Consider the following 27,762-nt stretch of genomic DNA (forward strand, 5'->3'; position numbering starts at 1 on the left):
AAGCTTTTACTAAAACATTAAAAAGAGTGAACCAAAAGGCATGCATCTAATCTTATAACATTCTACAAGCTAGTAGAAGGAAGACTTCATTTCTATAATTAAGGTTTGAATGTAAAGGGACATTAGGAGTGACTGTGAAGGTCCTCATCTCCCCCTCCCTTTTGTTTGTAGTGAACATCAGTGGAAATCACCAGATGACCCTGAGGAAAGAAGAACATGTAAAATTACCTTAAATTTCAGATGGACATATTCAGGGTCAGTACTCTGGGGCTAGATCCCAAGGGACAAGGGTGGCTTTATGCCTCATGAATTTTAGTTGATAAGAATGGGCTCTAATGTAAAATAACCCTCCAAAAGACTAGGTAGCACTTACCACAACAGCACTCAGGTTGCCTATGGGCTTTCCTCCACTATAAGATGGTTAGAATAATGAGGACTCAATCGCTCAATGCTCCTCTGGCCTGCTGGGGATAGCAAAGCTGTCCCGTGATGTTTTTATATTGCTAGCATTCCCCAAAGGGCCAGTGGATCCTTTATAACCTACTACCACTCAAATCTGCATAGGGGCTCATTTTTGACCCAGAGTTTGGGTTTTATAGTCTATAGTCAAGTTTTAATATTAGCTACATTTAGAGTTACCCAACACAGGTGCACTCACATAAATTCACAGGTCTGAAAAAGAAGCAACATTCTTTAACAAGAAATCAGGCTTCTTACCTGATTTATTTTTATTACAGGTCTGATGAGGATAGTGTGGGCCAAGTTAGGAAGAGGAAATCCTTTTCCTAGTTTATCTTAAAAAAGGACAAATATAAACACATCTATATGTAATAATAAAACACTTGCACTTTAGAAGCATCTTTCATTAGGAACTCAATGTACTTTACAATTTCCAATTAAAAAGCCACCACCATGCCCCTGAAAGGGATCTATTACTCATATTTGTTAAAGAACAAAAAGTCTTGTAAAAAAAGTAGCATACAAGCCTTTCACAGTCTCCCCAGCTGTCTGACACTGGCATCTGTTTGCCTTTGCTCCTCTCCAGGTATGTACCCACGCATTCTGTTTTCCCCCACCCAACTTGTTCTCTATCTTCCTTTAATTTTCTTCTCTATCTGATCCTCTGGTCCCATTGGTTCTCCTATTCTCACCTATCCCTACTTTCCTGGATTAAGCCCCAGCTTTATTCCTATTTGCTTTTCTAAAATCTGACTTTTGCATTCCTCTCCTCCATTCCCTTTCCTTTCTCCTCATCAACAGCTCACCTTCTCCCACAGCAATCTCCTTGCCCCCTGTTATTGGCACTGTCTGCACTCTTCCCTGTTTATAGATGCTTGTGTTCCTTTCCAGCTTCACTTCCCCTTTTTCTTCATCAACTCTTTCTGCATCCCACAGAGCTGACTCTCCTCTTCGCCCTGCCTGAGGCAGCAGCGGGAGGACAGAAGCAGAGGAAAGGGATGATGTGACAGGCTACCCCTAGACCCCAAGATGCAGGCATACTTCTGAGCTTCCCTGCTCATGGGCATTCTCTGCTTATGGCTTGACTCCATGTCAGGATGAGACAGGCATGTCTCAGCTCTGCTGCCATGCTGCATTCAGTGGGAAGGAAACCCAGGCACAGTGTTTGGAAGGGAGTTGAGACATGCTCTGTCCCAGCCTTTGGTCCAGGTGACTGGGTGACCAGGCCTGAAGTCCAGCACAGCGTAGACCTGTCCAGGTGTAGCCAAAGTGACAGAAAACCTCCCATAACACATTCCTTAAAGTCGGGGACTCTCTTTTTTAGTTTCAGCCTCTCTTTCCCACCAACTATGCTCAGGAACTGGCCACAATCCTTACCATTGATTACTGGGATCACTACACTCTGTAAAGCATAAGACAGAAAATTCTCCACCAGTGAGACCTGCTGTAAGAGGGAAAATACATATGGTGATTATTTCTTGATGCCTGTGGGATTGCAGCTTGAGGGGAAGAGAGAGAGAGTTAGAGCTGGAGTCACATTCAAAAAAGTCAGAAGAGAACTTGGCAGAGAAAACTTCAAGTGAAAAAGATCTTTTTTTCTGATCTGCAGCTGGATGATGCAATACACTGCAACAGGATGTCCATCTTTCTTATAATACTTTAAACTGAAGTCTTTTTTCTTCTTTATGTTAAGTATCGGGCTGAACCTTAGCTATATGAATGAAATACATTTAACCTCACTTCAGCTTCCAGCAGTCAGTTTTCAGAACTGAACTGTTCTTTGGACGGCAAGACCTGCCTCTATCCTGATGCTCTGTCCTCCTCCCTTCACTTAAAGATGTAGTTTGGGCAGAGCTGCTGCAGAGTTGCACTGACCACCTGTCTGTGGTGAATGGTCTAACCACTGTCACGGTGTTTCTTTTACTCCCTTTTTTTACTTGCCTTTTATGATATTTGGTTGAAGTGATTTATGATAATTCCTGAAACCGAGCTTAAATCTGACTTTGGGCTCACCCCAACTGCTATGCCTACTCAATCCAGCTGTGAATTCAGGCTGGCTGTCAGAAACTGCTAGAAGAGGTGCTATCCCCATGCCTGCCTTTGTGCTGCTGGATACAGAAGCCAGCAGAATCAACTAGGACAGTTTGCTAGGTCACGAGGACCCAGGCAGACCCTTCTCCCTGTTTCAATTCATGCTACACTGTAATAACTTTGCAAGTTTTGGTGCCTCTGATGAGAGAAAACACTCCAAGAAGTATTTTTCCTTACTGGAAAGGAAAAGAAAAGCAGACAGTATACTATTTTAAAGCAGAAAGAGCAGTGGCAGATGACATCCCCAGGACAGTCCACAAATTCTGCAGGCACAAAGTTCTGATGAATTGTTTCTATCTTTGAAGGGCTTAGCTGCCTTACCTAGGTACTGAAATCACCACCTTACCTCAGAGAAGCTAGCAATGGAGTGCAGCAGGGAGAACTGGAGCCTGAGGGAAAGAAATGAAAGAAGAGGATTCACTAGAAAGGATGAAGGCACAAGTTATGCTCAGTCACTGCTTGAAGATGTGAGGCCATATGAAATAAATAGTTTAGAAGAAACACAACTTTGCAGTCCACAGAAAGGAATAAATGTATTTTTTTCTTATGGTGCTGCTTAAGGTATGTGCAGAAATGGGACCTAAAAGAAGTTTATGCAGCAGTGTGAATTTGCACTTTCTTTTAATTTCATTTTTGCAATTTTTTACTGATTTCATGCTGATTCACACATTTGACTTTGCCAAAGATTTTCTGAGTCCCAACAGCTTTTAATCAAAATTGATACAATTACAAATCAGATCTAGAATCATTGGGATCTTTCAGAAATTAATCTCCTTCTATGGTCATGTGTAGGCCTAGGTTGTGAGTACAAGACTTATGAAGAAAAACCTTCCCTTCATGAAAAGGCATTCAGAGAGTTGGCTATAGTGCATGCAAAGAGCTGGCTACAGTGGTTCAGTGCAGTGTTTACACTATGGCAGTTCTGTTTATGACCCTCAGACATAGCATAGAAGCAACAGATACAGGGTTTAGAATAAACTGCTGAACCTCATCCTCCAATATCAGCACAGATGTAAACAGATGCCTTTAAGATAATTAATAAATCAAACATTCTTGTCTGGAATGGTGTTTAACCTACAGAAAGAGGTAGCATCACGTTGCACAAAAGACACAGCTGTTCCAAAATATCATTATATTTCATCTGCAAGATCTGGACCAAGCAGTCAAAGTATCTTAGAGTCCCTGTGAGAAAGATGGTAACTAATTTTCTTTTTCTCATGGTGAAACAAGCACTGTCAGGCTGACACAATGAAATTCTGTTGTGTCCTAATGCTGGGATCATTAATGTTGCTTTCTGAATTTTCCTTGGTTACCTCTTCAGAAGTAATGAGATAATCAACTTCTGTTTGGTTACTGTCAGATTAGCTCTGGTACTGGCTGTCTGCAGGGAAAAAACAAAAGTCTTCTGTGACTGTATACAGAGCATAAGATCCTGTCTTAGATGAAGGCACAAATGCTATTGCTTTTTGTAATTGGGAACACAGCATCTAAACTTTTTATTTGGTCGTTACAGATATTGAAATCTTTTGTGAGTTTGCTGCTTTCTGCCAGCAACAGGGATTGCATGAGCTAACCTATAATACTGCCCTGATTGCCTGCTTAGCATTAGGATCATTTAAATTTTTGTGTGGCTAACGTAAGTGGTTCACTTTCAACCTAATGAAAAAATGTCTGGAGACACAATGAACTATTTTGTAACAAATGAGTTAGGAAGACTGAACATCAGACAACCAAGCTTATCATATGCTACAATTCATTCTTCCTGAAGAATGACTCAACCACCCCACATGGAAAAAAGGGCTTTGACAACTTGCTCCTTGCACCTGCATATTAAATTCTGCAATACTTGGTGCATACTTCCTCCCTGCCAAATGCAATTGAACAGTCTGCATGCTTGTGGCAGGCCTCTACATTCTATGTTATGATGACCCATATGACTTTCAAAGGATTTGGAAGATAACTGTGTGATTTGTTCAGCCCCAGGCCTGAATGTTACCTTCCAGTTTACATTACTTACTAGATTCCCTGTAAAGATGTACTGTATGGTTGAATTTGGCAGAACAACAAATACATCCACACAGCCAGTGATCTGTAGGCTGCATCCATCTGCCTGTAAACTGACTGCAGGTGGTGATGTAGCCATCAGCTTCAACAGCACTGGATGTGCTGTTATGTAATACACGGCAATCTGTTGAGTTTCAAAGAGAAAAGAGGTTGAATGCTGAGTTTCTGCAGAAGAGATTTTTGTTAAACTGTGGTTTCTCTGAATACATCATAATCAGATGCTACATGCGAATCTCTTGATAATTAACCAAATAATCAAAAAACTGCATTATAACTACACTAACTGAAATGATGAAATTAGCATGGCATAAACTCTGAGCTTCAGAGACTGTAAAAATGACAAAGTTTTAGACCCACTGATATTGAACAAGTTTGGAGAAATAATTTAAGGGCTGTTCCTGAAAATTGTGTTTCAAAAGGAGGGAATTAGCACTCTGTGTTGAAAAAATGAGGAAAATGAGTGATTCACGTTAAAGAAAAAGATCATGATCATATAAAGAATTCGGAAGGCAGGCAGGCTTCCAAAAGAGCCAATCTTTTGAAGAATTGAGAAACTCCTAGAGGACAAAACTTCAGTTTGTGATATCATAGATGCCAGATTTCATAATCTTATAGAGAATGTTGTCACAATGGGCATTTTTAAAGCATCTCATACTACCTTAATTTTCTGCATCAGATTTATGAACTTTGCTCTTCATGCCTATTACTGTCCTAATACCAATTCTTGGTAAACTTCAGCAGCCCTAAATCAGGTATCTTTGCATAGAGAAGTCAGGCTACTGATAGCAGATACACTTTAACTTTTAACAGGCATAAAGGGAGACTGACCTCACAGGTGGCTACCACTTAGTCTTTAGAACTGTTTCAGGGACTGACAGCAAATCTGATACTTGAGGGGAGCAGAGGGTGATTAAGGAGTAGTGCGATACAGAATTAAGAAGAACATGGAGTTATGAGGACCTGTATGTTTGAATCTTCCATTAATCATACACCAGCTCAGTTTCCTTGTCTCCTCCAAACTTTTGGAAATGAGCTAGTACATAAATAATATCCACATGAAATTAGCTACTGCTCTTTCTTAAAGGTCTGTGCAAATACAAGTACCTACCTGAGGAACAAAATCATTGAATATGGCTGTAGTTAGGTTAAAAGAAGTAGCAAGCTGTAAACAAATGAAAGAAATTAGATCATCTCATGTCAGCTTGGAAATTAGCTTTTCATTAAAAAAAAACATGCTCCATTTATTTCAGTACTAGATAATCAATATTTTGATTTAGTGTTTCCTTGCCCCAGAATGATTCTTCGGGAAGCTACAGTGCTCTTTGGGACAAAAGAGAGGCAGATGTCTTGCAGATGTCTCACAGATGCATCTCAGAAGCACGTACCAGACAGAGAGCAAGCATTATCCTTTGAAAGAACAGACCTGTCATCCTGCTTACTTTCTGTCTTTGGGGCTCTCTCAGATGGTATATAGTGAATCAGTTGGAGGCAGGAGTCAAAATACCATTTGCCCTTTTGCTGCCGACCTCTGTGACAGTGTCAATGCCATTTGTGTCACCACTTTTTATACAGACCCTCTTAGCACTGGTTCAGTCAGCAAAACTTTCAGGCAACTCTTTCTAACAATGCCAGTGTGGAAAAAGTATTTCTGGGAGAAGGCTTCCATGTTCTTCACCCACAACTGAATGCTCAGTTTTGTTGTACCTGCTTCTTGTCCCATTCTGCTGCTCTGTTAAGTCTGATAGTTTGTTCTAGCTCTCAGCACATCCAGTTCATTTGTTGTGGGCCTTCATGCAACAGACTGCAGCATTTAAGCACACTTTTTCTTGTCTTGCACCTTTTTTCTTCTACTTGGACACAGCACTGCAATCTGTGCAGAGAAAGGCTTTCTTTGGCGTTTTCTGCCACGCCTTGCACGCAGGCTCTGTTACATTCGTAACTGTCACTCCTTGCCTAGAGCTGCCAAGAACTTCAGAGTTAGGCCTGAGAGACACTCTGACTATAGAAAATGGTGAAATACAGAATGAATGTCATGGTTCACTCTTAGAAGTGGTAGAAGAGTGACCCAAATCTCTATGAGATGGCAAACAGCTCTGCAAAATGATGTGTGAAACTCCTCTGCTGACTATCCACGCTGCTGTTACTTATAATTCTATCATTTGCAAATTATACTCACCTCTTGGGAGATGGTGATGTTGAAGACCCCTGCTCTGTAGTAAGCCAGTGAAGCAGACTTAAGAAAATAATTGGAGACTCCCAGGTAGAGCATGGAATCACCCTGGTTTGGGAGAGCAAATGGAGCTGGCACAAAGGGAGGGTCTGTGTGATTTCCTACTGGATAGACTGTGCCCTGCAAAGAGTCATTATTAAGTATTTATACTTATAAAAATCAGTATCTGTCAGAATTACTGGTTACCTTAACAGTGGCTGAACAGCAAGAATCCTTATTCTCTCTTCCTAACCTGAAGAAATGCTTGATATTAAAGAAAACCTGAAGTAAACAAGTAAGTTTGTGATATGCCCTGAAAATTAACAAATTCAAGTTTTTTTGGAAAAGCACAGGAGCCACAGAGAACACCTGGTCTCCATCCTTTCAAAGTTCAAATTTGAGCATTCAAATGAGTATTCTGAACTGCAACTAGAAGACAGTACAAAAATCCTCTGGACCAGTGTTCCTTCTCTTGCTGCAAGCAAGAATCAGCCTGTTCTGAAGAGCAATGAAGGCCAATGCTCCCTTACCTGATTTATAACTGCCTGACAAAGACTCATCGGATGTCTCAACAGGGGTGTGAGCATGTTAAAGATTAGCCAGGTAGCATGCAAGTACTAGCTAGCTATAGTAGCTGATAAATAATTGCTTTGTACTTAAAGTGTGTATATCTTGCTTGCAGTCTTTTTTTGTGCATGGTAAAAGTTACCTGAACAAAATAACCACGAAGGAGAGAATCAGCCATAGCTCTAGCACATCTTTCTAAACTGAAACCAGTTCTGAGAGTCATGGGGATGCTCTAAATCACAAGGACTGTCTGGGCTGCTGGAACAGCTGGGTGTTGCTGGGATATCTCTTGCCAAAGAGGGTGAAAAAGAGGTGAGAAAGGAACTGCTGTGTGCTCCTCAAGGACTCTCTGTGAGAAGAGTCTTTTTTGGGCATACCCATAGCTACACAAGACCCTCAGCCATATCGAATCAAATGCTTTGAACCGCAACCACAGCTACATTGGTAGCTGGCAAGAATTATGTATCACTGGTAATAGGCAAAGAACAAGCAGTCGTGGGAGGGCTGCATATCTAAAGAACACTTTGTAATGTTTATGAAGCACCTCTAACTCTGAAATAATTTAATTCTAAATATCAACTTTGGATAAGCAATTGACACCATTAATTTATTAAACAATCATATCTGGTTTCTACAACAGCTGTTGCCCCAAATGCCCAGATGTCATATTGCTCTTCTAATTAAAGAGTAGAGAGGCTTGTCTGAGTCAGACCATAGTGAAAGAAAATGAACCAACACAAAAGAGAACCAAAAGTATCTTGGAGAGAACACAGGGATATTAAAGACAAATTACCTTCAAATCCAGGTTAATGTGTGATTTGAAGACTGTTGGAGAACTAACTAGGGAATAGTCTATTTGTGCAAAGGCATCAATCTGGCTTAAGACTAGAAAAATGATGGACAAAACAAAACAGCCATTATTACAAAAACATATCTCAAACAGTTATTGCTTAGATAAGGCAAAGGCATTTTGGAAATGAGGAATCTGAAGAAGGAGAATGGTGGGAGAAGGTAGAAGAAAATCAAAAATTTGTAAGGGAAAGAGCGAGAGTTTTCCCTCTGGAAAAGTTACTGATCCCTCCAGATTTAGGATTTGTGTTCCTGGTGTTCCACCACTGAATACATTCTTCACAAATCTGCTCCTACGGAGTAAAGGAAGAAGTATCTAGGGCGGGGTCCCTATTTTTGTTATGTGTTTGTACAAGAAACCTGAACTGCCATATGATTATGATGCAATACTGGTAAATACTACTAAATACTTTGAAAGAAGGCATTAGCACATTTTTGCACCTATCAGTGCTGAAGACAAAGGATGCTTGTTCACAACAATAGAGGGCACTTTATCGGACAATCTGATAGAAGACTTTTTTCCTGAAAGGTCCTCACATGCAACTTCAGTCTGATTGTTATTTTTTATGTATAAAGTCTGTTCATACTCTATAAATAATCAGACAATTTTAAAGGGAAATAGTGAATTCACAGAGAGACTAAACTCCTCAATAGGGCAACACAGACTAAAATGCACTTAACCTGAGTGTTTGGGTACTTGCTGTGTAAGACAATGTTCTTGAGTACCATCGTTTTCAGTAATATTTGCCAGTGCTCGGCAAGTCATTTTAGGAAAAATAAAAGCCTACTTATTCTGCCTCTGAATATGGAGCAGATAATAGCTATATCCACAATGCAAAGTGAAGAGCGGGACCGAACTCTGCAGCCCCAGTTAGATGACTTAGGTGAATTTGAATTGGCAAAAACTACAAATAAATATTCTTATTCTTGCAAAAAAAAAAAAAAGGTACAGATAATAATTGAGTATAGTAGTGAAAATCTCATATTTATATGCTTTTTTGAACATAGATGCTCTATTGTCTTAGTGTCTCTGCAAGAGTGACATAGGAACTGTTACTGATGTGAAGAGAAATATGCCTGGTGTGACACTGTCTTCCTGCAGCATGTTGTTACCTCGGTGAACTTAAGTTCAAACCAAGAAATGCTAAGTTTGTGAGATCTGATAGGACTGCACTGCAGAATGGGATGTTTGCTAGCTCTTTAGTGGATTACTGTTAACTTAGTTTTTCTTGCATCCACAGTACCAAGAGCATAAAGGATTAACATCATAATTTTCACCTCCAAAATCTAATGAAACAACAGAGCTGAGCCATACCAGGCTGAAAGATTACACATGACCTGCTAGGGGCACAGAAGAAATCTGAATTTTCTACATAAGGTGCATGCAAGAGATTTCTAGGTGGGAGTCTGGAATAGGCTAAGGCACAGAATAACGGCAGCACTTTTCCTTTACTTTTTGTACCATGAACACAGCAACATTTTACTGGGTTTGGCACCAAATAAAAAGGCTACAAACTGAGTAGCATGAAAATTACTTAATGAAAAGCTGATATCGAAGACTCACCCTTAAGCTTTCTAAGCTGTGCATCCATCATTTGAATTTTGTATTTGATATTTAGGCAGAGCTATATGAAAAGAGAGAGAAGTCAGTAAAGCAATGGCTGTATTTGAACCCCACCCTTCACTAGCTGAAACCAACTTTGCAGACTTACATTTTTATCCAATTTGGTCTTAATGGTCTTCTCCAGATAACCCGATAGGAAGCTATAGACCCAGCTGGAGGAAAATAAATGAACACAGAGACTTTCAAAAATCAGATATTTTGATCCATGGTAAAAGATAATATACTCATGTAAACATTTGCTCTATATACAGTTGAATATCCAAATTTGCTAACAGTCAAATAATCTACATTAGAATAGTCTAGGTCAGAAAGCAACTGTTTGAAATGCAAATCTGTCAGATTGGGGCATCAACGTCAATTAGATTGGCAGACTGTGCAATTGATTGTTTTTATTAACTTGCGAATCTCAGACGCTAGGGTTTCTCAGTCTCATAACTGCTACTGAGAAGACAATCTGCAAAGTTGTGAATGTTCGTGTTAACATGTTAGCAAAAAAATGCTCCATTATCCACATTTTTGTTTTGAGTAAGATGAGAAAACATTCTAGCAAATCAACATGAGGGGAACTGCAACCATTATTTTATATTCCACTTTGAAATAAAAACTTTTACTCTTAAATTGTAGGTCAGTTTGTCAAAATGCGTCATCAGTCTAGATACACTTTCATAACTGCAAATTTCCATTCACAATCTTCTGCTCTTTAATACACCTGCATGGCAAATTTTTCATATGCAGTGTCTGGTTAGCCCATTTGTCAGCACATGCAAAAGGAAAGTGTAGACTACCCACGCTTTACACAGTCAGCGAAGGAGTCTGTTTTTGAAAACAGACTTTTAAAAACCTATTTTCATAGCCTTGAACAGTTGTTTGTGTCCTGTAACTGAATCCCTAAAAGTTAAATTTTGAGAAGTGGTCCTTTTGTTACAAACCCTGATACTTCCCGCAAAGTAATCAGAAAATCTCTTGTACTTACCTAGATCCTTCATTTAACTTGACTTTTATGCTATTAATGATCAGCTGGCAATTGTGTACCAACATGGACAAGCGTCCTGTGCTGTCCCGTGACACTTCAAAAACAACTGCCATAAACAGTCCTGAAATGGACACAGTAATTCCTCCTTGGTCTCTGCTGCTCAGACAAAAACAAAAACAAAAACTCAGTCAAGAAACATCTGCTTTAAAGGAGCAATTCAAGAAACTACCTGTAAGTTTGACAGGACTTTGCTTCTATCACCTAGAATAAAGAATGAGTTTTCTACGAATTAACGTAGAATAGGGACATGCCTGACATTCAAAACCAGAGTACAGGCATGAATTTTCAGGACATGAATTTTCCAGCGTTATGCAGGATTTGGCGAGTCTGCAACAATGTCGCAATTTCTCAGTGACTTTCTGATGCATTTGCTGATTAATCCATTCAAATATTTCAAGACAGATCTCCCTAAAAGCCTCTGGGACTGCAACAGAAGAAGCCAACTAGGTAATAAATATATACTCCAGAGGTTCTCAATTTTGCAAATTTTCCACTTCTTTCCTGTAACAATTTTTCATATCTCTCCTAAATATACACATTCCTCCATTCTTTGCCCTGCCCCAAACTCATTTTCTCCTTCCTCTCTGTAAAAATCTCTACTAATACCCCAAGAAAAAATCATTATTCTGCACATTCCAGCAAATTTAGGCATTAGGACTACGGTTAGGAGTCGTAGACTGATCAAGCAGGATACAGAGAGCTGAATGATTTTAGAACAGCCTTATAAAAACCTCATTTGAAAGATCAGAACTGGCACCAAAAGCATCACTTTTCACCCTTTCATCCCAATTATTCAGGTTTTCTTTTCCCAGGCTCTGGCATTACTACAATGGTTGCACCATACTAGAAAAAGCCTAACCTGACAGGAAGCTCAACCCATGAGTCTCTCAACTTTCCTCTTTATTTTTTCTGGCTAAGAAAAAATCCTGGGAGTAGAGGTTTTAATCCTGAAACATGAATCTTAACCCAACCCAAAGCCATACACAACCTCTAAGCAGACCAGTGAGTACCATTCCCAGCCACAGAATTCCTCCTATCACTGCTGCCATTTCCACCTCCACAACTCTCTGTCTATACCTCTGCATTAAATTGCTGTCAGGAAGAAGCACCACTCTTCAGACCCTCTTTTTCCAATCCCTAACCAAAACCCCAATCCATAAGCCATTAGGAAAAACACTTTCACAAGGAGGATAGTGCAGCACTGGACAGGTTATATAGAGAGGCTGTAGAACCATCCTTGGTTAAACAATGCCACTAGATAGCTGACCAGATCTAGTCTGGTGACCACCCTGTTTTGAGCTGGAGGCTGGACAAAATGACCTCCAGAGATGCCTTCCAACCCAGTCTTCCCCATACTCCAGTGACAGGGTCATGTTCTCTGCCTCCTCCTCCCTTTCTTGACTGCATGGGAGACCAGGGTAAATTCAGCTACTCAAGTCCTCCTTCCTGCATCCTTAACTCCTTCTCTTCAGGAGGAATCCTGATTCATGGAGGCAGGATCTCAACTCTGGGTCTCTGGGAGCAAAAGGCCTGCCAGGAGACTTTGTGACTGGTAGAGTGCTCTGGGACACAATGAAGAGGAGATCTACGGTGAAGGTTAGGAACTCAGAGATACTGCCTAAAAAGTGGAATAATATCCACCTTTTATTAACCGTGGAAACAACCCAGGAGGGCTGGATTGTCAAAGGCCTCCCTTGGAAAGTTCATTTTCAGCTGGGCCCTCTTTACTATGCTGAGGACAACATGTAGGGCTAGGGAATGGAGGGGCTGAAGAGTGGGGCATCTTCTGGATCTATTTCAACTATAGCCAGACATAGAACCTAATATTGAACAGAACAACATAGACTGGTCCCTCTGCTGCTCAAAAAGGCAAGAAAACCCCATCACATCCTAAACTCCAACAAAGCTGACTTTGGCCACCTCCACCATGTATCTCAGCCCCCTGACTCCCTTGCTGCAAGTGAAGCTCTTGGAGTTTTATGCTTCTGGGGTCTCTCCAGATTATGTTCAGGTCCTCACCCTTCAGTAAGAAAGAGAGGCGGCTTCATGTTTGGGAACAGTTGATCTGCCCTGCTGAACACAGTATCTTTTCCATACAATACCAGTATGACAGAAGGAACAGAGACAGGCTGGGGCCACAGTTACAGCAGTTTCTAGCCACCAGTACCTTATATTGAATGCAGAACTGTGTGAAAACAGGACACGCTGTGAACTGGCAGTCTGGTGATCCATCTTTCTGTACTCTATGGCTCATAAATAGAGTAACGCCTACTGCTGTTGACAGTTACTCCATTAACCCAACTTGTTGAGATTAACACTTTGCAAGTTCTGCTGATATCCTAGAAGTTTTCACCCCTCACCTGAATAAAATGAAAATCTAGAATATTATATTAAAAATATGCAGCAAAAATGCTGAGGTAAGAAAAAAGTGGAAAAAAGAGTATGTGGTCATGTCATTACAGACAATATATTGCACTTGCTCATGAAGCCAAGCCAGTTTTCCAAAGTGACCTGGATTCTGGAATTTCCTAACTTCTGAATGTTCAGTGTTGCAATAGTACCCTCCTTTTAATAGAAACGCTTTGGAAAATAATATACAGTAGTACTGGCAAATAGATAATTAGTTATATAGTCAACCTTTCAGTCATACTGTACACAGAAAGTAACAAACATTGTTACTGCAAACTCTGTGATCCTGAATATTCATGTAACATATAGTCTGGACAAGCTGAGCGTATTAACAGGTATTTGTCGGAGTGGGGGGAACGGGCCCGGATTAACGATGAGTCTCAATATGAGTATGGTCGTTCTCCCTTTATTAGAGCTTACACAAAGTATATATATCGACAAGCAATACGCATGCGCTAGCAATAGTTACATGATTGGTTACAGTTTCTGTCCACGCGCATAAAGCGGATATATGATTGGTGCAAGGTTGCTGTCCGCGCTCCATCGACATTTATGGAATCTAGTTCCGTCCAGACTTGTTTACCAGTTTTGTGAATACTTTCTTTTGTAGTGCTCAAGGCCGCTGCAAGGCTCGCTCGGCCGCTGCAAGGCTCGCTCGCCTTGGCCTACATTCCTTCCCTTACCCTGAGAACGGGATTGCTCATCCCAATCAGATCATGCCCTCTCTCGCTTAACCATTCCTCCACAGGTATTCAACCTCATACTTCCCAAAGAGACACCCTTAGGGGTAGAATCTTTAACAAATGAAAGCATTAGCTGGCAGGGAATGTTTCCTTCTTGAGAAGTTTATCCAAACAGATTGTTGTTAAATGATAAAGCATATCTGACCTGAAAAATATTAATTAGTAACTAAGTTTCACAAATTCAATTGTAATCCTTCTCCCAGACATCCCCTATCACACTGTACAATACTTACAGCAGCCATGCTTTCATTCTCCAGTCTGCACTAATAGTAGCAGAAGCACGTGCCACTGACAGACTAATGCCAGTGCCAGGAATAAAGGATGCAGAAGTTTCTGGGAAATCTACAGCATTAATTCTGAACCTATAGAAAACAGAAAGAGGGATATTAGACCATATGTCAAAGGGGTGAGAAGGATTTCTGATTATGGAACCCTTCTGCTATAGAAGGCAAAGTCTATGCTTCAGTAAAAGAATTTCTCAGAAATGACTGAGCCTTGTAAATTTTAGGGAAGAAAGACACCTGCTCCGTTACACTGAGTAGCATTCTTGGAAAAAGGAACCCTTGATATCTGGTCAGGGGAAAAGGATGCTCTGACCAAAACAAAAGCCTCCTCTAGGGAGAAGAACAAACTCCTCAAAGTGAAATGTGCCTGCTGAGGGAAATAAGTCTATGTGTTGAAACCAGATGGTACATTTATAAATAAATCCAGGTTGTTGGAATGCTGGCATTTGCTGAAGGAAGAACATCAGAGTCCCTCTTCCCTCATTCTGTCCCCCCTCCCTTGCCTCAGCAAACGGCCCTTGAGAAGCTCCATTTCTCAAAACAAAATCATATTAAAGTTTTCCCTGCCAAAACAAATGTTTCTCATACTCAAGGGTATTGTCTTATGGGGGCTGGGGAGGCTGAATTGAGCTGAACATTGTAAAGATATCAACTGCAATCTTATCATATAGTTCACATTCTTCATTGTTTCCCAATATCTGGCAGAAAACTCTTGAAATAATTGCCTTTAATCTAACTATCCAGCCTCTTCCATTACTTTTGTTGGGGCAGAATGCACCAGCTACTTTTAGTTAAAATGACCATAATTTTCCAGTAAAATCTTGGGCAGCAGTAAGGCTGCCTTTAGTAATCCTCTTTTCAGTGAACTAAATCAGATTATCCATTGGGAAGATGGCCAATTGCAAGGACTATGGTTAGAAGAATGAATTGGGATTTTGAAGATCATAGAATAATGTAGGCTGGAAGGGACCTCAGGAGATCATCTGGTCCAATCCCCTGCTCAAGGCTGGGCCAACTCAGGGCCCTGCCCAGCTGAGTCTTGAGCATCTCCAAGGATAGAGATTCCCCAGTCTCTTTGGACCCTTGTTCTGGTGCTCCCTAGATTTTTTTTCCTATTTTACCTACTGTAAATTGATCCAAAAAGCTCCCGTAAAAGTAATTTTTCTTCCCTTCCATCCTTGTCAGCCCAGATATACTATCCCCATGCACACATTTTCATTGTATCCCTTTGCCCCCTTTTTCTCACCAAATGTAAACAAGTTTTTTCATTACTACAGGTCCTTCGTGGTATCAGACTGTCAATAATGCCACCTCTTCCCCATCAATTTCCCCTGCTGAGTCATAGTCATGCTTATTTCTGTGTTGTCCCAAACTTTGAAACAAGTCAAGTCAACTAAAAAACAGCCAAGGCATTCATTCAGAGGCTCTCTAAAGCTCACCTCTAGGTGTGGTAGAAGGAAGTACTTATAAAACGAATCAGTGTTCGGGCAGTAGTAGAGTCAAACGAAGCATAAAAATTTTACACTGAACAAAAAAAAAGGCTACATAATTATTATTGCCATATCCTGGATGGTAGATGGGGAAGGAAATCCTCCTTGCCACTACTGTGACACACACACACACACACACACTAAGCTGTTTCATCCTAGCGCTTTGAAATGTATTTCCTTTACTTACCCCGAAATTTTGTAGTTGACCTTAACAAATGAGAAACTCTCCTGCCCAGTCCAGCTTGGGAAGGTCTCTTTCAGTATTGCTTGCTTCAGGAGTTCCATCCCAATCCTCCTGCCTACAAGGGCATAGAGGAAAGAATACGCTTTTCAGACAGGGTTCAGGTACCCAAAGAGATATAGTGCCAAATAATTTAAGCACTTCTAACATTTTTTTCAGAAACCTCTGATTCTTAAACTTTTACCTAGACCTAGTTCCAGCTATTATATTATAACCTCCATTAGCCTCACATACAAATCATTTAACTCAAGATCCAGATGATCCCTTTTGAGGAGTTGTATCTCTTATTCTACAACTCTTTTCAGGTTTTGAAACTTATACTTCCCTCACTTCACTTACAATGTTGATAGCCTTGGGAAACACTTGGTCATCATATTTACCTCAGATTGACTCATATCTGTTGAATGAAAAGGATAATTAAGAAGTAGCAATATGACTTCTATGTGTAGTCTTTACTTACATAAAAAGTGTCAACATATGCATTTGAAGTGTCAAATACAGAACTATCTGTATTGTTGTTTGTATACTGGAAGTTGTTTGAGGTTTAAATCCAATCCTTCTAAATGTTCCCTTCCCATTTTTGTCTGAGTACTTATGTTTTGTCACTGAACCTTACCTGTTACAGAATGCTGCAGATCTCTGAATTATTTCCTTATCTTCTCTCACTGCTTTAAGGAATCCCTATTTTCTTGAATGTTTCAATGCTACTTATGCTTCGATAATACACACAGACATTATCATCAATAAATAGCAAGTACATCTTTAAATCCCAAATACCTTGTCTTTTTTCTCTTTGTTTATCTTTGTTGAAGACACCACCACTGAATGATACCTGGCTTTCAGATCATATTTTTGACATGGGGTTCTTAGCTTTGGGCCTCACAGTTGCTGAACAGAAACTATCTAGGTTTTTTTTCCAAACTTCACAGTATATTAAAAAAGAAAATAATTGAGATCAGTGATAACTCAGCATTGGAATACCTTTTTTTTTAATGCATCTTTTATGAAGGAGGAGGGCTAAGTTATGATTCCCTGAGAATTCTTGCATCCAAAGCAAAATATGGGCTCTGTCTGACAGAAGTAACCAAAAGCTCCTTCATGCCTATAAATGAAGGCAGCCAGTGAACCCAGATAGAATTTTTCTCCAGGTTCTGGCAGCGGGCAAGGAATTAGCAGGCAGGGTCTATTGCCTCAGCCTTCAAATCTCATATTAATAGAGAACACATGACAGGCACCATCCTCTTCAAGTATGAGATACTAAGTACCTTTGGGAGGAGCACAGTTACTGCCTGTTCTTATCCCCAACCACAAATGCAGGGGTGAGCAAGCTCAGTCTGTTCCTCCAGCACTCAAACATGAGCCATGGTGAACATCAACACAGCTCTGCTGGGCTCACACTAAAGAAATACCAGGAATTCTGATTTCTGAATTCTGATTTCTAAATTCTGATTTCTAAAGGCATGAGAGATCCCCAGAAAGCTCTCTTCCCTGTGTGTCATAAGAAGATATGGAGATTAGTTGTGTTTTAGATGACGGATGTTTGCCTTGCACTTCTCAACTCCTCAAAAGCCTTTAAAACAATGCTCATACGGAGAAATAAGTGGACCTGATCCTTGCTTTCATCTCAGAGTCATAAACCCTAAGCTTCTACTTTTCATCTCACAGGTCCATTGTCTACCTGTCAGCATGTTCAGAACATAAATGAAAATTAATCCTTAGCATGACCCAGCCTTTGTTGAATCTGTGCCTTGTTAACCTTTATTATTAATATTAATTCTGTAAACAATTGAAATTGTACCGAATGCCCTCCACACCCATGGAGTAAGTCTTAGGTAAAAGACAGTGAGAGCTAGCAGGAATAGAAAGAGTAAGGAAAACATACTGTGGACATGGCAGCTGGTTATTAGATTTTCTGAGGGAATGGCAGATGCAGATGCTGTCTCACCCAAATGGAGGAATGAGAGTAAAGCTATGCGACCCAACATGGACATTCCAAAGTTGTAAGGTTCTTTTTTTCCAACTATATCTTCATTATCTTCAATTAAATATTGCACTTTCAATGAAGTTTTGGAGACTTTTTAAAAAGGAACAGTTATACAACTGCCTTTTGCTGGTCCTAAGAAAGCAGGTCAATATGAGGAGTGTAGCAGAAGCACTCTGTTGGATTGTAGGAGAATGCACACACCAATGCAAGGATAAATTCATACCTGGGGTTCACAAAAAGGAAGGGAACAAGTGAGAGAAGAGACATGGGGTGCCCTTGGTGCGAGATGACAAAAGGAATTATTTGCTCTATTTCAACATTTCAGGACCTTGTTTTAACACTGCACCTTTATGAAGAAACTGTATTTTGTGCAAAGAATATTTATTGTAAATTAACTTCTGGCAACATCACACATACCGTAGTCCAGCCCTTTCTGAGTAATCCTCACTTTGAGACCAGGATTAGCATCAAGCTGTAAGGACAGCAAACACAGCAGGAAAGAATACCACATCTTTAGCATCTTTTCACCTTTGTCACAGGGACCTGTTAACAACATTTATGATGCAAAGCTCATTTTAAGTGATGCATACTGTAAGTCACCAAAAAATGGGTATCCATCACTGCTCCCTCAACGAGGCTGGGGCAAGGGTGGATAGTCAAGAGAAGTTTAGATAGTGATTTTACTGCATGAAGCAGAGCTTGATGGTCTGGTGCTGGAAATCACTGCAGGAGCAGACAAAGAATGCTAACTAATTGGATAGTGCTTTTGTAGGCATCAGCTGGTGAGACTGAGCAGTTCTGCTCCACCATACACTTCCCCGCATCCATGTCTTGGCTGATTTATTTTACCATCTGACCCACCTCCTGCAACAGTGAACACGACAGAGCAATACCAGCCAAGGAGGCCCATGCCTGTCCTCCTATAGGACACCCCTTTTATATACACACCGTAGGATATACTGGACTTGTGAGTCCAAAAGTTTTTCAACTACAACAGTTGGTCTAATAAAATACAATAGGTCTCCCTATAGAACTTGCTTTCCTATTACGCACAAACCTCTGACTTAATCCTAACAGACACAAGAGATTGACAGTGTCAATCGTGTTGATAGACAGTGTCAATCGTGTTGATAGGTCACGTGAAAAAGGACTGCACTGGCAAATATAAAACACACAAGACCTACATGGGGATCACATCAGAAGAGAGAAGGATTTCATGATACTAGGCTGCTGCATAGTGAGTGTTTGACTTTGAGTGCAGAGCCCTGGCTGTGAGCTGATGTGTGGTGGGATACAATCATGTGACATCTAGTGTCCTTTGGAAAGAGCTTCTAAAAAGCTGTGACAAATGATTTTTTCTATTAGATTTTTCTAGTACAGAAGTAAGGCTCTAATGACCAATGATAGCCACTGTTCGATTCCCAGGAAATAACAATACTGCTTCTCAAAACAACTTCAAATCTTCCAAGTGCTGTGTTAGGGACTTGTTTGTTTGGGGCCTATGGTAACTTTATCCTGGCATTAACATGGAGCAAAGTGGCATACCATTTTCCAACATGTAAGATTGTGATCATGGGATGGTACCTGCCTAGATACAAAATCATATCAACTAATAAACAGCAAAAAGGTCTTGCTAATTTTTCAGTCATTCCAGCCTATAAGATCATTCCTGGATTTCCACAATAATCCACATTGTCTCAATAATTTCTGACAATTTATTCCATAAACTGCCAGAAAACATACAAATGCATAACAAAAAAAAATTCTCTGGAAGACTTATTTCTGTGTTGGAATTAATACTGATCAAGTCAGACTCTAAACAGGTACAAATCCAAGATCTGTCTAGTACCTCAAAATATTGCTTCTGAACTGTAAGACAGACAAAATACGTTATTAGTGTTTCCCTAATACCAGTTCTCTGAGGGAATTGTTACAAGGCTACCTCAAGATACTATATAGGAAAAAGTGGTTCCAGGAAAAAACATTCTGAAAACATAATCCACATTGTGACACATTCTGAAAATCTCCAATGTAACTGGTCTTTCCCTCTTTAGTTCTTATGTCTGTTTGGTTTTCTCTAACTATTTTTAAGCAATCCAAACTAAAGAATTACTTTAAGGGAGCAATGTTATATTGTGCAGAACAAGTCTTCAACTTGTTCAGAAAAAGTGTCCTAGCTTTTCCTGTAAACATGCTACTTTTTCTAGCCTAATTTGGACAAACAATTTTTAAAAAATCAATATAAAAACAGAAAGACAGATTTTTCTGTCATTAAAATATGTAGATATTTACTAGATAACTACTTAGCAGGATTTCTAAAAGCATTGATGCAGATGAGGTACTTCATTCATATTGAATTTCATTTCCATTGAGAAACAGAAAACAGCAATCTTAGTCACCACTGTGCTTCGCAGCTACATGTTTTGATTTGGCTCTTAAATGTATCCACAGTGGTAGGCTGAAAGAACAAACAGCAACTGAACTGTCATGGCATCAGAAAACAATATCATTTCATATTGCTTTCTCAAACCAAGAGGCATTACTTTTGCACTCCAAGGCTGATATTCTGGTTTCATCAAAGCCCCAGGTCTCTGTCAGATGCTAGGGTTGACTGTACGAGCTTAATCAGATGACAGAGGAAGACAGAGCTAAGAAGATGGTAACTGTCAGCTGCCTGATAGTCTAAATCAGAGCTGCCAATTGCATTGTTGATGACAATAGATGGCAGACAAATTGCTCTGATTTGTATCTTCAGTAACTGAGCGCGCATCAAGCAAGGATTTACATCAAGCAGTGATGTAAATCATTCTCTTAATTCTTTTGTCTTCTCAGAGGTATAGTATTCAAGCATTTTACGTAGGAGAAAAAGATGAAAAACTCCTTTGTTTCAGTCTGTGTACCTATCTCACCCTAATGAAATACTCTATTTACTAGTCTGCAGATACCACATTTGGGTCCTCCTTTGTGAACAGTCTGCAAAAAGTTTAGATAAAACTTGCAATAAAGATTACAGCTGAAACCTGCCTAAGAACTAAGAAAGCTTCTGATACGAAGAATGTCATTACTATTGTCTTATATAGATTTATCTCAGCCATAAAATCATATTATCTTAAGCTGACCAACAACTAGAATACCTCTGAAAAAGAATATTATCACTGTCTGGTCTTGGTCCTGCATAAATGCCCCAGTTGCAGCCCACAATGCGCCCACAGAATTTTTTTCACTTACAAAAATTCAGAAAAGAAGTATTTAACAAACACAAGACAAACAGTTCTCAAATGAAATATCTACCCAACCTGCACTCCAGGAAAGGCACTTCAGTTTCCCAAATATCTCTGCTGTTAGTACAGAATGGGGATTGGGTTTTTTTCAGCTTCTTCCTTGCTCCATTGTTTCCAGTTAGTCTGCAGTATGCTCAGGAATAGGTAGGTTTTCTGCAGCTCACTCAACAACGTTGAATCAAGAAGGACTTGATAGCTTCAAGATTTTAACCCTTCATATACAGTGATATTGCACATGAAAAACCACCTCTGAGGGAAAAGGAATCCAAAATTCATATGGTAAATGGGAGAAATGTATTGGCAGGAATGCTCACAGAAACCAGCAGATGATACAAATAGACAGGAGCTTGCTAAATGACAAAAGAACAGGTGCCCTCTTCCTTTCCACGGCCACTGGAAATACCCATGGAAAAAGAAAAACTCCAGTAAGTTCTGGCTCATGGTTTCCACCATTCAGTGTGGCAAGCAATGCTAGCTACTTCCCAACTCAAGAAGCAGCAGACCATCTAACTGACTGATATTTTCAAACAGATTCCATAGGAGGCAATGGTCATCTCCCCCAAGGTGTTATATTTGTGAGCATCTCTGGGATCCTGGCACTCTTGAGGAGGCTTCCTGAAAGGGCCCTGTTATCACAGCTTTTCATGAGTGTGGCTGCCTGCAGACAACCTTCATAAAGGCTTTCAAAGCCTCGGAGCTGAGTTGCCAGAGAATTATTAATCTGTGCCAGGCTTCAAAATAAATAACATAGCTGCAATGCCTACAAAGAATCTGTTAGCAATGGGTAACCATATTGAGTGGCAGCTGTCTGATGGGCTGATGGAAAACAAACAAGCACTCTCCACTCTTTGGAATCATTTAGTTTATGTTGCCGACCTCTGTAACTGCCCTATCCTAATATCCTAAGGACTCTTTGTTCATTTTTACCAAAGTCCCTTTAAGAAAAAAAATCAGTGGTCTTGTTCTTGCTCTGCAGGACACTGTACACTGCCCTCAAAGCTAAGAACTGTAATGGTGCTCTTAAGTTGGTCCCCAAGAGACAGGGGAAGAATAAGAAATATTGGGAAACAGGAATGCAGCAGATGTTACTTATTTGGGATCTACCCACATTCAGATCAGAGTCTATCATCTGAGTAGATGTGTTGCAGGCTTTCTCCTCTGCTTTTCCTCCTGTTTTTGGCTCACCCATTGGTCTCTCGAACAATGAGCCACAACCTTCTGGAGCAAGAGTAGAGCCATGCCAGGTGGGTTTATGTTTGCCGCAGTGGGTCCTGATCCTCACAAAGGCGCATGAGCACAACTGAAATAGAAAGAATAAAGCCACTCTAACAAATATTACCTTTTCAATTACAATCATGAAGCTCGCAGTGGGATGATGGGCTCTTTCTGTCCTCATGGCCGATGCAGTCTCTACCTTTACTTGGTATAAATCACAATCCTGTAAAAAGTCACCATAGGTTCCTAGAAAGTGGATGCAACTAACCTCACCAAGAAAAACCTGACCCTCCTGGTTCATCATAAGGCATAGGAAATCTTCCTATGAGAATCTTCCTCCATACATGTAGCCTCTTTTTACTACTCAGGGAAATGTGATTTTGGATTTGTTAATGCAAAGATATCAAACTCTACGTCTCTGAGGAGTCACTTCAAAGAATTTTGCTCTGCACACAGCTCTCAGCAATTTATCAGCAGAAATAAATATAAAAAGAAAAAACAGGAACTTGCTTGGGAGAGGTAGAATCTGATCTATGAAAAAAGAGTTAAAGTTTTCCTTCATAAACTTATCAAGCATTAGCTATGACATGATTGCCTAAGATATCTAAGATAATATATTCTGTGACTCAGGAATTCCCTCCTAAGCCTGTGTACCTACATCATTGCTGACAGCCTTGGAAAATAGGCAATGCAGCAACCAGCTGGGTGACTGCAGGCAGGAGAAATCCTGAAGGACATTGCTGCTTCAGACACCTCTGTCAGATTTTTCACCAACTCCAGTAAAGGAGTCCTTTGATCTTTGCTCAAGAATGATGATGAGGAAGCAATATAAATTATACAGTACTTTCAAAAAAGGAGTGTTTTTCTACCAGCTTGAAGGACAGATTTACAATGAGCAGAGTCCTGGCTGCCAGTTCTGGCATGGGGTTGCCTATTAAAAGCAGAATCAAGCCACTATCCCAACTCGTGGGCATTGCAGATAAGAATATAAAAACTCCTTCCTGTGTTGCCTGACAGATGCACCTATCATCACTGAGAAGCACACTTTTTATGAGACTTATTTTTAGGCCTGGCCCACACAGGGAACTTGCATGAGATTAACAAGAATTGGTTTGCCTTAAGAAAACATGCATTCATACCAAATCTGTTAAGCTGAGCTGTTTGGTATAATCAATCACAGTAGGCAGTCCTTTCTGGTTTTTACTTTGTAGCAAATCTGTTTTGGGGTTTGTGCAGATGTATTCATAATTACCTTGTCTGGGGCAGTTTTCTACATACTATCTCACGCTGTATTGCATTATACCTACCTAATCGTGTCTGCATAGCTGCGTGCCTGACAGTGCTATTGAGTCATCTTAAATCAGAGACAACCTCCCTATGCTTATGTCAACAGGCAGCCCAGGGTGCTCCTTTTCCATATCCAATAATAGTGAAGTCTATTACTCACGGGCAACACATTTATCAGAACTGTGATGTCTCACTACGAACTTTGGATTGCGGCATCTTCAGTTCCATCTGAAAGCAGAGTCATGAAAATGCACACAATTGTGAGACCCTCTGTAGAAACAGAACAAGAGAAGCCCTGTGAGTGGGTCTCACTACTGAGTCCAAACAAGATATGTCAGGAGTATCTGTAGGCACAGGAAACAGAATAGGGCTGTCAGTGGCTCCACTGTCTACTCATACTATGGAAAACTAGACTGTAATCTCTTAAGTCACAAAAAAATCCAGGAAAATACGGTGGTGGCCAAAAAAGGCCTGAAGCAGTATGAAAAGCCCCAGAAAACCCACCGAAAGGTCCCTTGCTCCCATTTGACCAAGTATTTTAATCAGAAATAGATTAAAGCAGTCAAGAGCCATGTGAAAAGATCCAAGACTGCATAAGGGCCCTGTGTAGACAGCTGACCTGAGATGCTTGTAAAGCAGACCTCCACCAAATGTGTTAGTTACAGACCAATAGCATAAAAGGCTTTAAAATACCTTTTAGAAGTAAAGTTGTCCACTATCAAGCTATGAGAAGCTAGGAAGTTCTTTCCACTGGCTTTGATTTAAACGTCCTCAGTGGCACACTCAAAATGGTACTTCAGACTATTGCACTTCTGTGACATGAGATCACAAATCTCCTGGTGATAATCCAGTCTCCAGCCCCTTCTCTTGCTAATTTTACCACCTCTCCCACTTCTCAGTGTGACCTAGTCACTCAAAATATCAGTATCGAAAGAGTTAACATACATACACATATACGTACTTAAAATACACATATTATAAAACAAGATCTTTACACTGGCAAATACAGAAAGAAAAACAATGGAAAAAGTCCACTGGCTCACAGCCTTATTACTGCACTCAGCTTTCAGAAAAAAAATGTATTCCATGAGGTAGGCAACTGAACCAAAAAGACCTTTACTTTTTACAGTTTTTCACTGTCATGGGAAGTTGACTGCAGGTCAACAGGACTACAGCTGTCTCAAGTTTCAAATTTCTCAAGTAAAACCGTAACATTATTGCTAGCAATGCAATTGTACCTCTTAGGTGGAACAGGTTCTATTGCTTGTGTTTTACACTGACCATGCAAAAAAAAAACCCAGAGTAAAATATTTTGAGTTGAGGAACCACATTATCTTTAATAACCATTTTGTGTTACTTCAAGTTGCACACAAATGCTGATAAAGAACTTTCTTTTGCCATCGCATTGTTTTTTTAGTCTAATTTGTTAAAGAAGAATATACAATCACCATTTCTGACACTGGTGTACCATGCTGAAAGTCAAAATTCTTCTGCATACAACCATTTCTTCAAGCTTGTAAGAATACAAGTTTCTGGTACTACTTTGGCACAGTGTCCTTCCCAGCCTGAGGTCAAGTTCATACTTGGCCACTGGAAGTCCTCTGCCTACAGAGAGAGACAAAAATAAAAAAAAAAAAAAAGTGGAGAAAATGATATCGACTATCAGCTCTTTCAGACAGATGTGGGAGGAAAAAGAAAGTAGTACTTCTGACTCCCTCCAACTATAGTTTTTGGTTTAGCTTAAATTATTTTTTGATTTCAGTCAACTTGAAATCAATCCCAACCAAAAGCCTTCTTACGGCCTTTCAAGTTTGTGAGGAGTCTGAAACTTTGTCAATAGGTTCACTCCCTCAGTCAAACTTCAGAGGCAGAGGTTGGCAGGTTGTACTTGCACCTTGATGATGGTGGTTCTGGGTCATCTGAATTTGGCACAGGCAAACATTGAAGCTAATTGTTTCTTAACGGATTTTCCTGTTTAATACTCACTGCTGCACAAAGAGCATGTCTGAACCTTGCATTGTGGCATGACTCATGAAATTTAAAAAAAACATTTAGCAGAATGCCAGCAGAAGTGGTCACTTGCAACTGGTATAGCTGGTTATCTAATAACAAATACCGTGGACAGAGCCTGAGAAATTGAACCTTCTTACTTTGCACAACTACCTTAGCTTGTGCAAGCTACTTACATGGTGTTTCTGCTGGAAACATCACAACAGTACCCATCAATATTCTCAGACTAGGGGAGCCCTCTCCTCCCTTCCTAAAGGAGAATGTGGACTGAGCCGCCCTGGAGCTAGTGGTAATGCAGGAGGCGGCTGTGACAGGGACAACACTGAAGGGCAAAACAACAGAAAGCCTGTGGCCCCTGGGAAACCACCACACTGTTGAGGCAGCAGCATGACTCATTTTGGATCCAGCCCTCTCCAAGAGAGAGGAATACAGAGTTTCGGGCAGGCACAGTGCTCTTGATTGCTCCCCAAATATTCTCCTCTTTTCAATCTTCTTTGTCCCTGCCTTTGCCACTTCCTTCCAGTGGCACCCCCCTTTGCCACAGCAACCCACCCTTCTGGCATTTATCCACAATGTGGCCCCATTTGATGACTATTGTTGGAAAGGGTGCAGCAAGCTTCTCATACAACAACTTGTTTTAATGTTCTCAGTAAAGGACCAGGTATGCAAGACAAAGTTTACCACAACAAGCATCAGCTTCTTCATTGTTCAGTGAGTGGTATTTTTTCATTTCTGTAGAGTTCCTTTGCCATTCCTTTTATCATCTTCTTCAATACAGCCTCTCCTTTCCCCTGAGAAGTTTATTAAGATGTTGAAACCAGATGATGATTGCCCAAATATGCCCACAGGCATATTTGACACCAGACTCTGAAACAAAATGTAACAGCCACATTTACTTGGGTTGAATGACCGCATTCAGATGACTAAGAACTAGCCCGAAATTTTAACCATAGCCCAGAACAGGTTTTGTGGAGTTTCATTCTTCTCTTTGCACCTGCCCCAGAAGGGCTAAAAGAACAGAGATGGGGCTGTTCCTATGAACACTGAGGTTTAATGTAAGTCATTAGACAAAGTAAACAACTTGAATAATTTGTGCCTACCTTTAACATTTTTACTATCAGACTTTCTGAAAAATTATTTTGCTAGATAAAAGTGAAAGTATTTTTTTTATATCTAGGATGTGGAGGAAGCCTTTTTTGAGTATTATGGACCATGAAAGTCAGAAAAGTTTGCTGCACTTTATATTTTTGGTAAGGACATAGCAACATTTGACTGCAGATGTAATAAATTACCTCTAAGATGACAGCTCACCAGTGTACTTTGGGGGGGGGGGGKGGATAGAAAAGTCATAATAGAGTTCCTTCATAAAACAAAATACTCTCGGGAGCACTGTCCTCTCTCAGCCTTTCCCCTAGAGCATCTGTTTCCATGCACTTTGCCAGCACAGTTTAATACCCAAACAGGAACAGGCTCTTTAATAACTTTTTAGAATAACATCTAAAAGGGCGTCAGATTGGAGGGGAGGGAGGGAGAGAGAGAGAAAAGGAGGCAAACCAAACCACTCAGCACATAAGCAGGCAACCAATATGCAAAAATCATCCCTGTTACGCCTTCCAGGCATGGCGGGGATAATTTCTGAATAACAACAGAAAAGCAGCCCAACATAACGGTAGCACCAGAGGCTGCTTTGCCCCCCCCCCCAGCGTGGGGGGGGGGGGCGGGAATGGGTGACTCCGCCCCGGCGCATGCGCAGGCACAGCCCGAGCGCCCAATCACCGATGGAGCCCGGCGAGGCGAAGCGGAAGCCCTCGCGTCGCGCAGGCACGGCGTGGAAGCCTGAGGCATCGATCGGCCGCGCCCCTGCTGAGGCGGTGGGGGCGGGGAGGCGGGCGGCGCTCCCCGGGCCCGAGGGGCGGGGCGGC

The 27,762-nt window shown here is 40.6% G+C and overlaps 1 protein-coding gene and 1 long non-coding RNA gene across 2 annotated transcripts; both read right to left on the bottom strand.

The window, feature by feature from the left end:
- Positions 1-122: 122 nt before the first annotated feature.
- LOC112964812 (BPI fold-containing family C protein-like) lies at positions 123-18,582 on the bottom strand. Its single transcript, XM_026063367.1, has 15 exons — positions 18,465-18,582; positions 16,010-16,121; positions 14,282-14,410; positions 10,837-10,992; positions 9,952-10,015; positions 9,804-9,864; positions 8,184-8,275; positions 6,791-6,964; positions 5,723-5,776; positions 4,568-4,738; positions 3,864-3,931; positions 2,897-2,939; positions 1,837-1,900; positions 718-794; positions 123-200 (listed from the first exon to the last, which is right to left on the bottom strand). Exons 1-15 carry the CDS (start codon positions 18,565-18,567, stop codon positions 123-125), a joined length of 1,446 nt encoding a protein of 481 aa, XP_025919152.1. The 5' UTR covers positions 18,568-18,582.
- Positions 18,583-25,161: 6,579 nt separating this feature from the next.
- LOC112964820 lies at positions 25,162-27,511 on the bottom strand. The gene is made up of 3 exons (XR_003253090.1): positions 27,395-27,511; positions 26,522-26,707; positions 25,162-25,435 (listed from the first exon to the last, which is right to left on the bottom strand). It is a non-coding gene; the product is annotated as an uncharacterized LOC112964820 (long non-coding RNA).
- Positions 27,512-27,762: the final 251 nt, after the last annotated feature.

This window comes from Apteryx rowi, unplaced genomic scaffold (genome assembly GCF_003343035.1).
Source record: "Apteryx rowi isolate R43461 unplaced genomic scaffold, aptRow1 scaffold_1001, whole genome shotgun sequence".
NCBI classification, from domain to species: Eukaryota; Metazoa; Chordata; class Aves; order Apterygiformes; family Apterygidae; genus Apteryx; species Apteryx rowi.